The sequence below is a fragment of the Gossypium hirsutum genome, chromosome D06 (genome assembly GCF_007990345.1).
Source record: "Gossypium hirsutum isolate 1008001.06 chromosome D06, Gossypium_hirsutum_v2.1, whole genome shotgun sequence".
In the NCBI taxonomy this organism is placed as follows: Eukaryota; Viridiplantae; Streptophyta; class Magnoliopsida; order Malvales; family Malvaceae; genus Gossypium; species Gossypium hirsutum.
Window position 1 is genome coordinate 4,271,261 of NC_053442.1, and position 14,768 is coordinate 4,286,028.

Below are 14,768 nucleotides of genomic sequence, written 5' to 3' on the forward strand. Positions count from 1 at the left end.
TAGCGGCGTGTTACAAAAAAAACGCCGCTAATTATTCAATTTTTAAAAATGTTTTATTTCTCTTTATTTATAAGTTTAATGATTTTTAATAGATTTTTTATTTTGATAATTGTTATGAAATTATTATAAATTGACACATTAATATGATTGTTATGTAACTAACACAATATTAATATATATATGTTTCATAATATATAATATATACCGTTGCATATATATCTTTTTCTATAACCCTAATTATAATATTTAATTATAATCCTACTAATGACGTATATAATAAGAAGTAAAAAACACAAAGAATTTACATTTTTTTGGCTTTTGTTTTAGATGAGTAACTAAACCCTAAAACCCAGAGCTATTAATCCCTATAACTCGTAAATTTTAAAATTAAATTATAAACCCTAACTCGTATTCTTCATGCGAATCCGAAACGCAAAAACCATGCATTGCAACATTCAAATCATTAACGCTAAACCATAAACCATAAACAGTAAATTTGATCATTATCTTATAAGCCGTAAACACTGACCTCACATTAACACTAACATGTAAACTAAAACTCTAAACCTTAAACCTCAATCCCCAAGCCATAATCTAAACTGAAAACCCTGAACTTAATACTGTAAACCTAAAATAACGAACATTATGTAATGAACCCTAAAACCACAAACCGTACACGACAAAACTTAAATATTAATCCCGAAACCCTAAAATAAAATTTATTCCATTTGCAGCGTTTTTACAAAAAACGCCGCTAATACCAATAAACAGTATAAAACGATGTCATTTTGTCTAACTTCCAACCAAATAATAAAAGTAAACGACGACGTATTCATCAAATCCTTTGCGGCGTTTATGTAAAATCGCCGCTACGACCGGTAAAATTCATCAAAGCAACGTCGTTTAAAATTTGTGCCATATAGCTCAAGACGAAATGCAGCGTTTTGGTCCACATATTTTTGCGGCGCTTTTGCAATAGCGCCGCTAATGATGTGATTCAGCAGCGTTTTTATAGAAGCGCCACAAATTCTACTATACCTCAATATTGTACGCTGCGTTTTGTATAACTTTTGGCGGCGCTTATAAACAAACGCCGCTAATTATTCAATTTTTAAAATTTTTTTATTTCTCTTTATTTATAAGTTTAATGATTTTTAATAGATTTTTTATTTTGATAATTGTTATGACATTATTATAAATTGACACATTAATATGATTGTTATGTAACTAACACAATATTAATATATATATGTTTCATAATATATAATATATATCGTTGCATATATATCTTTTTCTATAACCCTAATTATAATATTTAATTATAATCCTACTAATGACATATATAATAAGAAGTAAAAAACACAAAGAATTTACATTTTTTTTGGCTTTTGTTTTAGATGAGTAATTAAACCCTAAAACCCAAAGCTATTAATCCCTATAACCCGTAAATTTTAAAATTAAATTATAAACCCTAACTCGTATTCTTCATGTGAATCCGAAACGCAAAAACCATGCATTGCAACATTCAAATCATTAACGCTAAACCATAAACCATAAACAGTAAATTTGATCATTATCTTATAAGCCGTAAACACTGACCTCACATTAACACTAACATGTAAACTGAAACTCTAAACCTTAAACCTCAATCCCCAAGCCATAATCTAAACTGAAAACCCTGAACTTAATACTGTAAACCTAAAATAACGAACATTATGTAATGAACCTTAAAACCCCAAATCGTACACGACAAAACTTAAATATTAATCCTAAAACCCTAAAATAAAATGTATTCCATTTACGGCGTTTTTACAAAAAAACGCCGCTAATACCAATAAATAGTATAAAAACGATGTCGTTTTGTCTAACTTCCAACCAAATAATAAAAGTAAACGACAACGTATTAGGGAAATATTTGCGGCGTTTATGTAAAACCGCCGCTACTAAAGGTAAACATCATCAAAGCGACGTCGTTTACAATTTGGGCGCTATACCTACGACGAAACGTTGCGTTTCGGTTTCACATTTCCGGCGTTTCTCGGTTAAGCGCCGCTAATATGCGGATATAGCGGCGTTTTCCTCAAGCGCCACTATTGGCTCTATGCCTCCATACGAAACGCTGCGTTTGGTCCACATATTTTGCGGCGCTTTGGCTTTAGCGCCGCTATTGATGTGCTTCAGCGGCGTTTTTGCAGAAGCGCCACCAACTCTACTATACCTCAATATTGTACGCTGCGTTTTGTTTAACATTTTTTACGGCGCTTAGAAAAAAACGCCGCTAATTGTGTTCTATAATGGCGTTTCTATAATGCGCCGCTACTGCCAATATTCCTAAATATTAAACGATGCGTTTTGTCAGATTTATTATGGCGTTTTGTTTAAAAACGCCACTAATGATACTCTTTTGCGGCGTTTTTGTATAAAACGCCACTATGTGTCTGACTATTTACGGCGTTTTTCTGGAAACGCCGCTATATCCCAAGCTTTACCGGCGTTTTTGTGTTAGCGCCGCTGAAGCCCCCTTTTGGTGTAGTGTATCCTGCGAATCTATGTTCGCCAAGAATGAGTATGTACGTAACAATCCGTGCACATGAATTTGCAGGTGAGAGTCTATGGAAATGTGACCACTAAACAGGGACCCACAAATACAAAGTCGCATGTATGAATCCTCTAACTTTGAACCCGGGTGTTTAAATCACCGTGTGTGAGTCCGCACATAGAAGTTCTCCAAGTGTGAAATTTCATGCATGAGTCTTCAGGGACTGACTGCAGAGTGATAGTTCACAACAGTAAATTTTTCCAAGATACTTCGTACTTGATTCGACTTCCAAATTGATAATGAGCTGTCCTAAATGAAATCAAAGCAAATACGTAAGCAGAACCATCCTACAAGATATACTAATGCACGAATGATGAAAATGGTGAACCATGTCAATGCACAAAACGTGCCAACTTGTAAGCTGTGTTAATGCAAATGATGTCAAGAGGGTACCATGAAGACACTTGATCTGCCCTCGTGCGAGTGATGAAGACACTATGAAATTATCTTGATCAAGTATGTTATTTTAATAACTCACGAGGTTCATTCGAATTTACCTAACTTCTTGTTATACTTTTCAGGTAAATTGGATTATACAATACACTAGAGAGGGACTAAGCCAGAATCTTTCAAGCCAATGTGAGCTTGTTCATCTAAGGTGCAGCATGCATGCATATTGAAAGGGCGACCTGTAGGTTAAGCCTCATGAGCAAAAATTGTTGTAACTGAAAATTAAGGAAAATGAAATAAGTCTAACATGGGATGAATGGCATAAATTAATGAAGATGTTGTGGATAAGCACTATTAAATTATGTACTTGGGTTTTAAGTACAAACTCTGTAGGAAATGTAGCATTCCCGTTTGGCCAATTTGTCGGTCGAGCGTTTGGGATGTCACATATAAGGTTAGGTGTCATCATATAAAGCTCCCTACCAAAAAGTAGTTGAAAGAAGTGGAAGTAGATTTCTTTCCCAGGCATTCAAATCAAGTTTGAATTTTGGAATCGATATTATTAGGAGAGCTTTACTTAAATACCACTAGCTCGAGTAGGACTATACTTAAACTATAATACGGATAAAGACACCCGTGGTTTAAAAAAAACCATATAAAGCCCTCTAAATCTCCAACTGAGCTCTCTATTTCATTTGGGGACAAATTTTATAAATGGTATAGTTAATTTTCTATAAAATCAATTTAATTTGTATATTTATATTTATAATTAATGCATTGATATTTATAATTAATTTTGCTTAAATTTAAAATTTGAAATTAAATTTTGCTTTCATATACTTTAACACTTAAATTAATTTATAATATTTAAATCAGCCCCAATAAAACTATACTCAAATTGTAAAACAGATAATGACACTTGTGATTTATACCTAAAAAAATCATATAAACCCCCCTAAATCCCCAATTAAACTCTCTCTTTTATTTAGGGACAACTTTTTATAAATGATATAAATAATTAATTTTTCTATAAAATCGATTTAACTTATTTATTTATATTTATAATTGATGCATTAATATTTATAACATTTTTGCTTTGATTTTAAAATTTAAATTAAGTTTTACTTTCATATAATTTGATATTTAAAATATTAAATATTAAATATAGGACACATGGTGAATTTTAAGATTATACTCGTGTCAAAAATTAAGTAAAACTAAGCCTCCAAATAGGATTATTTCCAATGTTTCGGTTTTAAATATTATATATAAGATACACAAGGTTAAGAATTGATTTATGTATTTTAAATATATTTTATATCAGATCAAAACTAAAATTTAACAATTAGTTAACACGATACATTTAGGATTCAATTAAAATATTTTAAAATATAAAAACCAACACAAGAAAGTGAGATATATAGGAAAGCAAACAACAACTTAGCAAAAAAAATATTTATTTCAATAGTAGGTGACGAAATTGAACTTAGTAAAAAGCATCAAACCTGATTCCTATTAATCAATAATTGACAAAAACCCTGCGTGGGTTTCCTGCAATTTCCATATACATGCAAAATTAAACCTTTACGTGATAGACAACGTGATGGAAGGTTGATCTTTCATCAACACAAAATCCATTAATTGATGTTGATGGTGATGGCACCGGCCGCGGTGGGTATGATCAATTAATGCACATAATAAGATTTCATTACAACAAATAAGTTTATTGTAGAATTGATTTTTTATTAAATTAGTTTTTTATAATAAAGTTTTTAAGATCGGACTAGTAGTTGAACTGGTTAAGTTGTCGGTTCGTTAGTCCAATCAGTTCGATTGATCTGTCCAATTTATAAAAATTAAAATAAATATTGAAAATGTGATTCAGTTAGTTTTTTGTTCTGGCCAATTAGTTCAGTGTCCCTCCTCAGACCGGTACCTCAACCAGTTCAAACAACTTTACTTTATGATATTCTCTTTTATTAAAATTTAGTAAAATTAGTTTTCTCCTAAGTGAAATAAAAAAAAATTAGTTAAAATATTATCTCATTAAATTGTTTAATTTTTGCATAAAAATCTACTAATCATGTTTAATTAAGTGGGAATTATGTACATTTTTAAACTTTATAATGACTAATCAATATTATTAATATTTTAGTTTTCATTTTGAAAATTAAAAAAAAAATCAAATATGATCTAAGTGTCAAACGTTATGTAGAAGTCAAATATAGAGGTGAGTGTTCGACAAATCGAGTAAAATTTTTTGAATTAGTCTAGTTGATGAATCTTATTTTATCATTCTAAATTGATTTAAATTTTTTTTGAATTGAGTCGAGTCAAGTCGAATAAATTTATTCGAATTAAACTAAAAAATTAAACCGGACTTATTGAAATCTTGTTGACAATTGACTAATTCTAAGTTAAAGAACATATACCATATATCTATTTGAAAACTCTTTTAAAACAAAATAAGAGGTCGACTAAATATTAGCTCTGTTGACATCAACGTTATTGCTCGTGCGTGAAGACATGGGTTCAAGTTGGGGAGAGGTTATGAGTAGAAAAAAAAATAAGAGAGAAAAAAAAAGATAATTAGTATGATAAATTTGATTTGATACTTCAGTTGTTTATGGCCTCAAAATTTTTATTTTGGAATTTAAAAAAATTATAATTCACATTTGATATATTTTAAAGATTTTAAATAATTGATATATATTTTCAATTTTTTTGAATATAATTTATAAAATTTTGGGAAAAAAATATTTTGTAAATATTTTGATTTTTGAATTTTATTTTGAATTTTTGTTATTTTTTGTGAGGGACCAATTTTGCACACTATTGAAACTGTCAAGGATACAAGAAGTATTTACTTCAACTTGTTATTTGAATTATTTGAGTTTTATAATTCAACTCGACTCGAACTTGAAAAACTGAATTATTTATTTGAGTGGATCCAAAAGGTTGAAAAACTGGATTCGATTAACTCAAAATTTAAAAAAAATCGATTTTTCTAAATCAAATCAAACTTTACTCACCCCTAATCAAATTTGTTATAAGTGTATAATGATCCACTCTATAATATTTGAAAATTTGGTAGACAATTGGGATTGTTATTGTCTTATAGAGAGGGTTGACTATTGTTGAGGGGGAACCAACTCTTTTATTGGGAAAAGCCTTTGAAGTATTGTCCTCTGGGATGTCGACTCGAACCTCGAACAATAGTGATATTGTTCCCGAGGTGTCTATGCTTGATTTTAGCCCAGAATTTTTGTCACCCTACTCTGAGGAGAGCCCAAAAGGGTATAAGTGGTAGTGTTCTTACTCATTAAGACCCTTTAAAGGTACGAGTTTGAACTCCACCAAGGCCAAAATAATAAAACATTTCCTTGGTGGACCTAGGTGCTCCTGCCAAAACTCTGTGAACTCCTATGGGCTCTCCTTGGAGTAGAGAGATAAAAACTCGAGGTTAAAACCAAATATAGACACTCCAAGATCAATAACTCTATCGTTCGTGATACGAGTTGACGTCCTAAAAGATAACACTTCAAAGACTTATCCCAATAAGGGAGCCAATTCCCCTCAACAACTATATGTTTTTTATTGATAACGATAACTTCTTCGGAAATACTCGGGGGATCATTTTTACATTATGGAGAAAGAAAATAATGGGTTTTACCATGTGATAGATTCTATACTTAATAAATACATGTTAGGTAAAATAATATAGAGTTAGGTATCTCTTAATAAAGTCTTAAACTTGAATTTTGTGAATAAAAAACAATAACAAAAGAATTTTGTCCTGATTTATAATCTGACCTGACTAACTTCAAATTTAATCGATTACCTACCCCAAATGCTATAAAATGAAAAGATGGAGCTGACCAAGGGTGGAGCAAGGGGTAGGTAAGGCCTGTCCCCTAAAATAAAAAAAATTCAATTTTAATCTTTTTATAATTTATAAATTTTTAAATTGATAATAGTAAAATTACATATTAATCTTAAAAAATAATAAAAATTTAATTTAATTTTTAAAAATTATAAAAATATAAACCGTTAAAATAATAAAATTATGTTTTTAATATCATAAAAATATACCGGATAAGATTCTCTCTGCAATAGTTGATAGCCTTTTAAAGTGGTTTGGAGCATATGTTGCAACATTAGGGACCTGACAACAATGGTCACCATTCACCAATCAACATGGAAACTTTATCATCACTCAGATTTTCTTACCATAGAAAGAGATTCTTAAGTGTCTTATTCATTAAATTATTAATGAATTTACATTTTACTCAATTAACTTCAAAAAGTTACAAAATACTCATTAAATTATTTAAAACTTTTCATTTGTGTCACTGAACTATTTAAAAATTTTTATTTACGTCACTAGACTACTATTTTTTAAAGAAAAGTCTAGATGATTTGACTATCGGTACAGTGGATTAATACCCATCGATAAGTAAAAAGACATATCTTAAATCCAATTCGATCTAACAATCAGTGTCAGAGATCGAAAAAAACTGTTTGGATTTTAGTTCACAAATTCATGACATTCAAAGCTATTTCATGAAAAAAAAATTGAACTGTAGAAGAGAAGTGGAATAAGAGCTTTTAATTGGTGTAGACAATGCAAATAGAGAATGTAACATAATAGTGTTTTTAATAACTCAATGAGTTAAATGAAAACTTTTGAATAATTCAATAACCGTTTTGTAACCTTTTGAAGTTAAGTGACTAGAATGCAAACTTATTAATAATTTAGTGACCTTAAGTGTAGTTTACTCAATAATTATCCTTTTTTGTTTTTGGAATACTCAATTTATCCATATTAGTCCTTATAAAAATGGTAAGCGCTTACTATCGAAAATAGAAGCAAAAGATAGCAGAAAGAGTTGGGATAGGCCAAGAAAAAACTGTCCCTATTTCTTCATCAAGGTTGAAGAAGAAGAAGAAGCCATGGAAAAACAAAACAGGTCGGGAACTGCAGGAAAAGTTATAAGATGCAAAGGTTGTTTTGCATTTCTGCTCTTTTCTGTTACCTGGATTCTCTGTTTTTCTATTACCTTGCCTGTCTGATTCGTTTTTTCTTTTTCATGATATAAACAGCTGCAGTTTGCAGAAATCCAGGGGAACCACTTGTGATAGAGGAAATTATGGTTGACCCACCTAAAGCTTGGGAGATTAGGATAAAAATTCTCTGTACTTCTCTTTGTCATTCTGACGTTACCTTCTGGAAAATATCCATTGTAATTCCCTTGCTAAATTTTATATCAAACTTTCATCCTTCTTTATACAAAAAATTGAAGATTACAGTATTGGTTTCCTGTAGGGACCATTTGCACTTTTTCCCAGAATTTTTGGGCATGAAGCTGTTGGGTAATTCAACTATACCTTACACTTTTACACATGCTGTAGTTCAAGCCATTTTCAGACTGTAATTTCTTATTTTTTGGTGGATTTCAAGTGTTGTTGAGAGTGTAGGGGAGCATGTGGAGGAATTTCAGGAAGGAGATATGGTGGTACCTGTGTTTCGTCCGAATTGTAGAGAATGTAGGGACTGCAAGTCCCAAAAGGGAAATGGTTGTTCCATATTCGGTGACAAATTGGTCGCTGAAATGCCAAGGGATGGAACAAGTAGGTTCAAGGGGATGAATGGGGAGACTTTGCACCATTTCTTGTCTGTTTCCAGCTTCAGTGAGTACACAGTGGTTGATGTGGTCCATGTTGTGAAGATCTCATCGGAATTCCCAGCTGAGAAAGCTTGCCTCCTTAGCTGTGGAGTATCCAGTGGTAAGTTAATGGTTCACCCACTTCCGAATAAATCAATGTTCTCATCAATGACCCTTTAAAATTTATCAATTTCTCCAGAGAAAAACTGGCCTGATTATGGAACAATTAGACAATGATACATAATGCGTCATATTTATCTCATGCTACTGACATATAAAAATTAATTTGTAATTATAAAAATAGATAAAAAATTTAAAAGAATAATTTATTTATTTTTAATTTAATATATAAAAAATTATTTATTTATTTTTAAATAGAGAAATAAAATGCAATCTAAGTGGATCGTAACCTTTTTTCCCTTTGCTTTGGCCTGCTTCATGTTAGGCACTAGTCTGATGTTGATGTGGATGACAGGTATTGGAGCAGCATGGAAGGTGGCAGACATTGAAGAAGGCTCCACTGTCGCCATATTTGGCCTGGGAGCTGTTGGACTTGCGGTACTCCTTTTAATAATCCATTTTTCTTTGATTTATGTCAATGGATATCCTAAATCATTTGCAAATCCATTCATACATATCAGGTTGCAGAAGGGGCAAGGTTGCGTGGAGCTTCGAAGATCATAGGTGTAGATTTAAACCAGGAAAAGTTTGAGATAGGTAAATAAAATAGTTAGTGTTATTTTTTTATAAGAGTATAATTTTTTAAGCATATTTTAGAATGGAAAAGGATGGTACGAAATAAAAATGTCACATCATTTTGTATTCTTTATTAATTATTTAATGTTATTTTAATATTTTTTTATGTCATTGACACGTTATTTTAGTAGTTTTTTAAAATGAACCTTAAATCTTAGATTTTATATCTTGAACTCTAGACCCTAAACTTTAAAATTTTGGATATTATACCCTGAAATTCCAGACCCTGATTCTTGTATAGTAAACTCTAGACTTTATTTATCTTAATTATGTTGATAAAGCATCAAAAAGTTTCTGCTCAAAGTATTATTGCTTTTCTATGATAGGGAAAAAGTTTGGAGTCAGTGAATTCATCAACCCCGCAACATGTGGAGAGAAAAAAGTCAGTGAGGTTGGCTGCAAAATCCGAAAATATCGATATAATTTAATTGATTCATGTGATTTTTTTCTAATAAATTTAGATTTGATCCATATAAAAAATGTCACAAACAAGAATAATTAGCTAATCCAAATGCTGATTATTTCACATATACCAAACATATATTAAATTCAATGAAAAGAGTTTAATTATATAGTTATTAAATTGTTTAATATATATTTTACAGGTGATTAAGGAAATAACAGATGGGGGAGTTGACTACAGCTTTGAGTGCATTGGATTGGCTTCACTAATGGAAGAAGCTTTCAATAGTAGTAGAGCGGTAGGTATAGGTGAATTGTGAAGTGAAGCTCAAGCCACTGGCCTCTTAACTTTTTCTTATTGGTTTAAATAAAAAAGCTAATTTTCATGGTTGGTTTTTGGGGGAAATTTAACCAGAATTGGGGCAAGACAGTGATACTAGGAGTGGAGATGCATAACACACCATTAGCTATCAACACTTATTTTCTTCTAAGAGGTAGAACTGTCACTGGGTGTTTTTTTGGAGGGCTTAAAGCCAAATCTGACATTCCCATCCTTGCTCAAAAATATCTACACAAGGTTTAATTTCATGCCCTTCTTTGCCTTGTAATTTCTTGATGTAAGGTGATAAATTAAATGCTTTTTATGTTATATTATTACATGCAGGAAATTAATCTGGATGGATTCATAACGCACGAAGTGAATTTTCAAGATATCAACAAAGCTTTTGATTTACTGCTTGAAGGAAAGAGTCTTCGTTGCATCATATGGATGGATTAATTAATTCTTATTTTTTTTATCATTTTAAATTTTCATCAATAAAAGAAATATTGATGTCAACCTCATAAAATAACGATGGATAAGCTCATTGTTGACATCACAAATATCATAGTCCAAACTTTGTTGTTGTCATCTCTTCTCCAATTATATATATGTACTAAAATAAAAAAGGAAATATTGATCATCACCATTTTTACTATAAGAAGCTGAATTGTATGTATACAAGAATAGAAATTTGATTAAAAAAAGTAAAATACATTTATGGTCACTATAAAATAGGGTTTGTTTTATTTTGGTCCTTCTAATTTTTTAAAAAAATATTTAATCACTCTAATTAAAATAGTTGTTTAAATTAATCACTTGCATTAAAATTATTTGTTATTGCTGACGTGACACATTAACCCAACCGACATTTTGAATTTTTTTTTTGACTTTTCCAAGCACCATTTCGTCCTTGAAGAAATCTCATCTTCTCTTCCGGACGTCCATAACTTCCATGTCTTGCATTGCCCTTGCTGCGTCGCTGCTCTCTCAAGTCCCTTTCTCCTGCCGGTCTCTTTCTTTTTATCCATTTACCCCTTCATCTATCATCTATTTTCTCCCACCATTAAATCCCACCTCAACTTCCTTCAACAAAATGCTCCCATCTTTCCCATTAAACCCCTCATCTTCAATCTCCTCCACACCTATGTTAACATTAATGGGAGACAACATTAATGGCAAACAATACAAAGTGGTGCAAGTTTAGCACCCTAAAGTTGACTTTGAAAAAGTGGCATGGGATAATTTTTTTTTTGGTCCTTGAGATAATGGGCTATTTATTGTTTGGTCCTTGAACCTCAACTATAAATAGGCCTTCTCATTTCTCATTTCAATCATCCCAACCAATCTTTCTCTCTTAGTTTTCTCTCTTCTCCCATTTGAGAATTCTTAAGGAATTCTATTTGTTTGTAATACTTTGGAGATAGTAAAGTTATCATCTGGTGTTAGTGCCCGAGGACGTAGGTATAATTTACCGAACCTCGTTAAATCTCTTGTGTTCTTTCTTGTCCTATTTTTCTTTCAATATTTGAGGGTATAATAGTAGTATTTAATTGTGCTATTAAATTACTATAGAAGGGATATTCTGTCTAAGGAAAGACTTGGTATTTAAGAGATCCATGTGATCCACCTCTCTTCCCTGGGAATTGAACTTTGTGTGATTTTTTAGTACAATAATTTACACGCTTCCGACCCTATTGGAACAACAAGTGGTATCAAGAGCCGAAGGTTAATCGTAGTATGCTCTGTGGTTGCAGTTTGAACTGATCTTCCACATCAGAAAAGATTTCCTTAGGTATATTGAAAGATTATGGAGAAAACGGTCAGTGTAGGAGCTTCAACATCGTCCATGTGGACAAGACCGACAATTGCAAATGCAAGATTGGCCGTGGAGATCTTTGATGGTACGGGCCATTTTGGTATGTGGCAAAGTGAGGTTCTAGATGCCCTTTTTCAGCAGGGTCTAGACATTGCCATTGATGAAGAGAAACCAGATGATGTACAGGAGAAAGATTGGAAGGCGATCAATCGGTTGGCATGTGGCACAATTCGATCATGCCTTTCTCGAGAGCAGAGGTATGCTTTTTCAAAGGAGACTTCTGCAAATAAGTTGTGGGTGGCACTTGAAGAAAATTTTTTGAAGAAAAACAGTCAAAATAAGCTCCACTTGAAGAAAAGACTGTTTCGCTTCACATACGTCCCAAGTACCACAATGAATAATCACATCACCAAATTTAATCAGTTAGTCACTGATTTGCTGAATATGGATGAGACATTCAAAGATGAAGATTTGGCTTTGATGCTATTGGGGTCACTTCCTGAGGAGTTTGAGTTCCTAGAAACTACCCTACTTCATGGCAGGAGTGATATATCTCTGAGCGAAGTATGTGCGGCCTTATACAGTTATGAACAGAGAAAGAAGGACAAACAGAAAAACTCAATCAGAGATACAGAAGCTTTAGTAGTCCGAGGTCGTTCATACACTCGGAAGAAAACTCAAAAGGGGAGATCAAAGTCAAAGTCCAGACTCGGGAAAGATGAATGTGCTTTTTGTCATGAGAAAGGCCACTAGAAGAAAAATTGTCCAAAGCTGAAGAATAAGGGAAAAGCTGCTGTAGATGCTTGTGTTGCTAAGCATGATACTAGTGACTCTGAACTATCACTGGTTGCATCATCATCGTCGTTCCATTCAGATGAGTGGATATTGGATTCGGGTTGTACCTATCATATGTCCCCTAACCGGGAGTGGTTCTCTGATTTAGTAGAACTAAATGGAGGAGTTGTTTATATGGGCAATGACAATGCCTGTAAAACTGTTGGGATAGGTTCAATCCAATTAAAGAATAAAGATGGATCAACCAGAGTTCTGACTGATGTTCGGTACGTGCCCAGTTTGAAGAAAAATCACATCTCATTGGGAGCCTTGGAATCCAATGGTTCAGTTGTTACTATGAGAGATGGGGTTTTGAAAGTGACATCTGGCGCACTTGTGATATTGAAGGGCATCAGGAAAAATAACTTGTAACCAAGGTAGTACAGTTATTGGAGCAGTCGCTGCAGCTTCCGGTAACAAAGACTTGGACTCAATGCAGTTGTGGCATATGAAGTTGGGACATGCCAGCGAAAAATCCTTGCAAATTCTGGCAAAGCAAGGATTGTTGAAAGGTGCAAAGGCTTGCAAATTAAAATTTTGTGAGCACTGTGTTCTGGGAAAGCAAAAGAGAGTGAAATTCGGCACTGCTATCCATAATATAAAAGGTATTTTGGAATATATTCACTCAGATGTGTGGGGGCCTTCCAAAACACCTTCGTTGGGAGGAAAACACTACTTTGTTACTTTTGTTGATGACTTTTCCAGAAGAGTTTGGGTGTATACCATGAAAACTAAAGATGAAGTGCTTGGAGTTTTTCTTAAATGGAAAACTATGATCGAAAACCAGACTGGCAAGAAAATCAAGCGGCTTAGGACGGACAATGGAGGGGAATATAAAAGTGACCCATTCTTCGATGTGTGCCAAGAGTATGGTATTGTTCGACACTTCACAGTTAGGGATACACCACAACAGAATGGAGTGGCAGAGCGTATGAATCGAACATTGCTGGAGAAAGTTCGATGTATGTTGTCCAATGCTGGGTTGGGCAAGCAATTTTGGGCTGAGGCTGTGACATACGCTGGCCATCTTGTTAATCGTTTGCCATCATCTGCATTAGAAAGAAAAACTCCTATGGAGGTATGGTCTGGAAAACCGGCTACAGATTATGATTCCTTACATGTGTTTGGAACCACTGCATATTACCATGTGAAGGAGTCAAAGTTAGATCCGAGGGCAAAGAAAGCTCTCTTTATGGGAATCACTTCTGGAGTGAAGGGATTTCGTCTTTGGTGCTTAAGCACAAAGAAAATGATCTGTAGCAGAGATGTTACCTTTGATGAATCTGCCACATTGAAAAATGTAGCAGATAAAGATATTCAGACGAGCAATACTCCACAGCAGGTGGAGTGTACTCCAAAACAGGTGGAGTTTGAGCAGATAGGGATTTGCCCAGTTAATAAGTCTAATTCTCCAGCCACAATGGAGGAATTAGAGGTTGAAGAGGTTCTGACCCAAGAACCACTAAGTACACCAGAACCAGTTGCAGTTGCAAGGCCACGGAGAGAAATTCGTAAACCTGTTCGATTTACTGATATGGTGGCCTACGCCCTTCCCGTTGTTGATGATATTCCTATCACTTATCAAGAAGCAATGCAAAGCTTAGAAAGTGATAAATGGAAAAGCGCCATGGATGAAGAAATGCAGTCTCTCCGGAAGAACAATACTTGGGAGTTGGAGCAATTACCGAAAGGTAAAAGGGCAATCGGATGCAAGTGGGTATTCGCAAAGAAAGATGGATCTCATAGCAAGAAGGATATTCGCTACAAGGCAAGATTGGTAGCTAAAGGCTACGCTCAGAAGGAGGGAATTGACTATAATGATGTATTTTCCCCTGTTGTGAAGCATTCCTCCATTAGAATTTTGTTGGCCTTGGTAGCACAGTTGAATTTGGAGCTAGCTCAACTTGATGTTAAGACGGCTTTCTTGCATGGTGAGTTAGAAGAGGAGATCTATATGACTCAGCCAGAAGGATACACAGATGC

At 33.3% G+C, this 14,768-nt stretch overlaps 1 protein-coding gene across 7 annotated transcripts; it reads left to right on the forward strand.

The window, feature by feature from the left end:
• The first annotated feature begins 7,827 nt into the window (after window positions 1-7,827).
• Window positions 7,828-10,775, forward strand: LOC121218233 (alcohol dehydrogenase-like 1). 7 transcript variants are annotated; one of them, XM_041095104.1, is made up of 10 exons: window positions 7,828-7,994; window positions 8,093-8,232; window positions 8,316-8,362; window positions 8,451-8,776; window positions 9,131-9,213; window positions 9,297-9,372; window positions 9,738-9,802; window positions 10,017-10,112; window positions 10,229-10,390; window positions 10,478-10,775. In XM_041095104.1, exons 1-10 carry the CDS (start codon window positions 7,943-7,945, stop codon window positions 10,589-10,591), a joined length of 1,161 nt encoding a protein of 386 aa, XP_040951038.1. In that variant the 5' UTR covers window positions 7,828-7,942; the 3' UTR covers window positions 10,592-10,775. The 7 variants fall into 7 exon arrangements, with proteins under 7 accessions (XP_040951038.1, XP_040951035.1, XP_040951040.1 ...); XM_041095101.1 differs by having other exon boundaries at window positions 7,835-7,994; window positions 9,101-9,213; XM_041095106.1 differs by having other exon boundaries at window positions 7,835-7,994; window positions 9,738-9,793.
• Window positions 10,776-14,768: the final 3,993 nt, after the last annotated feature.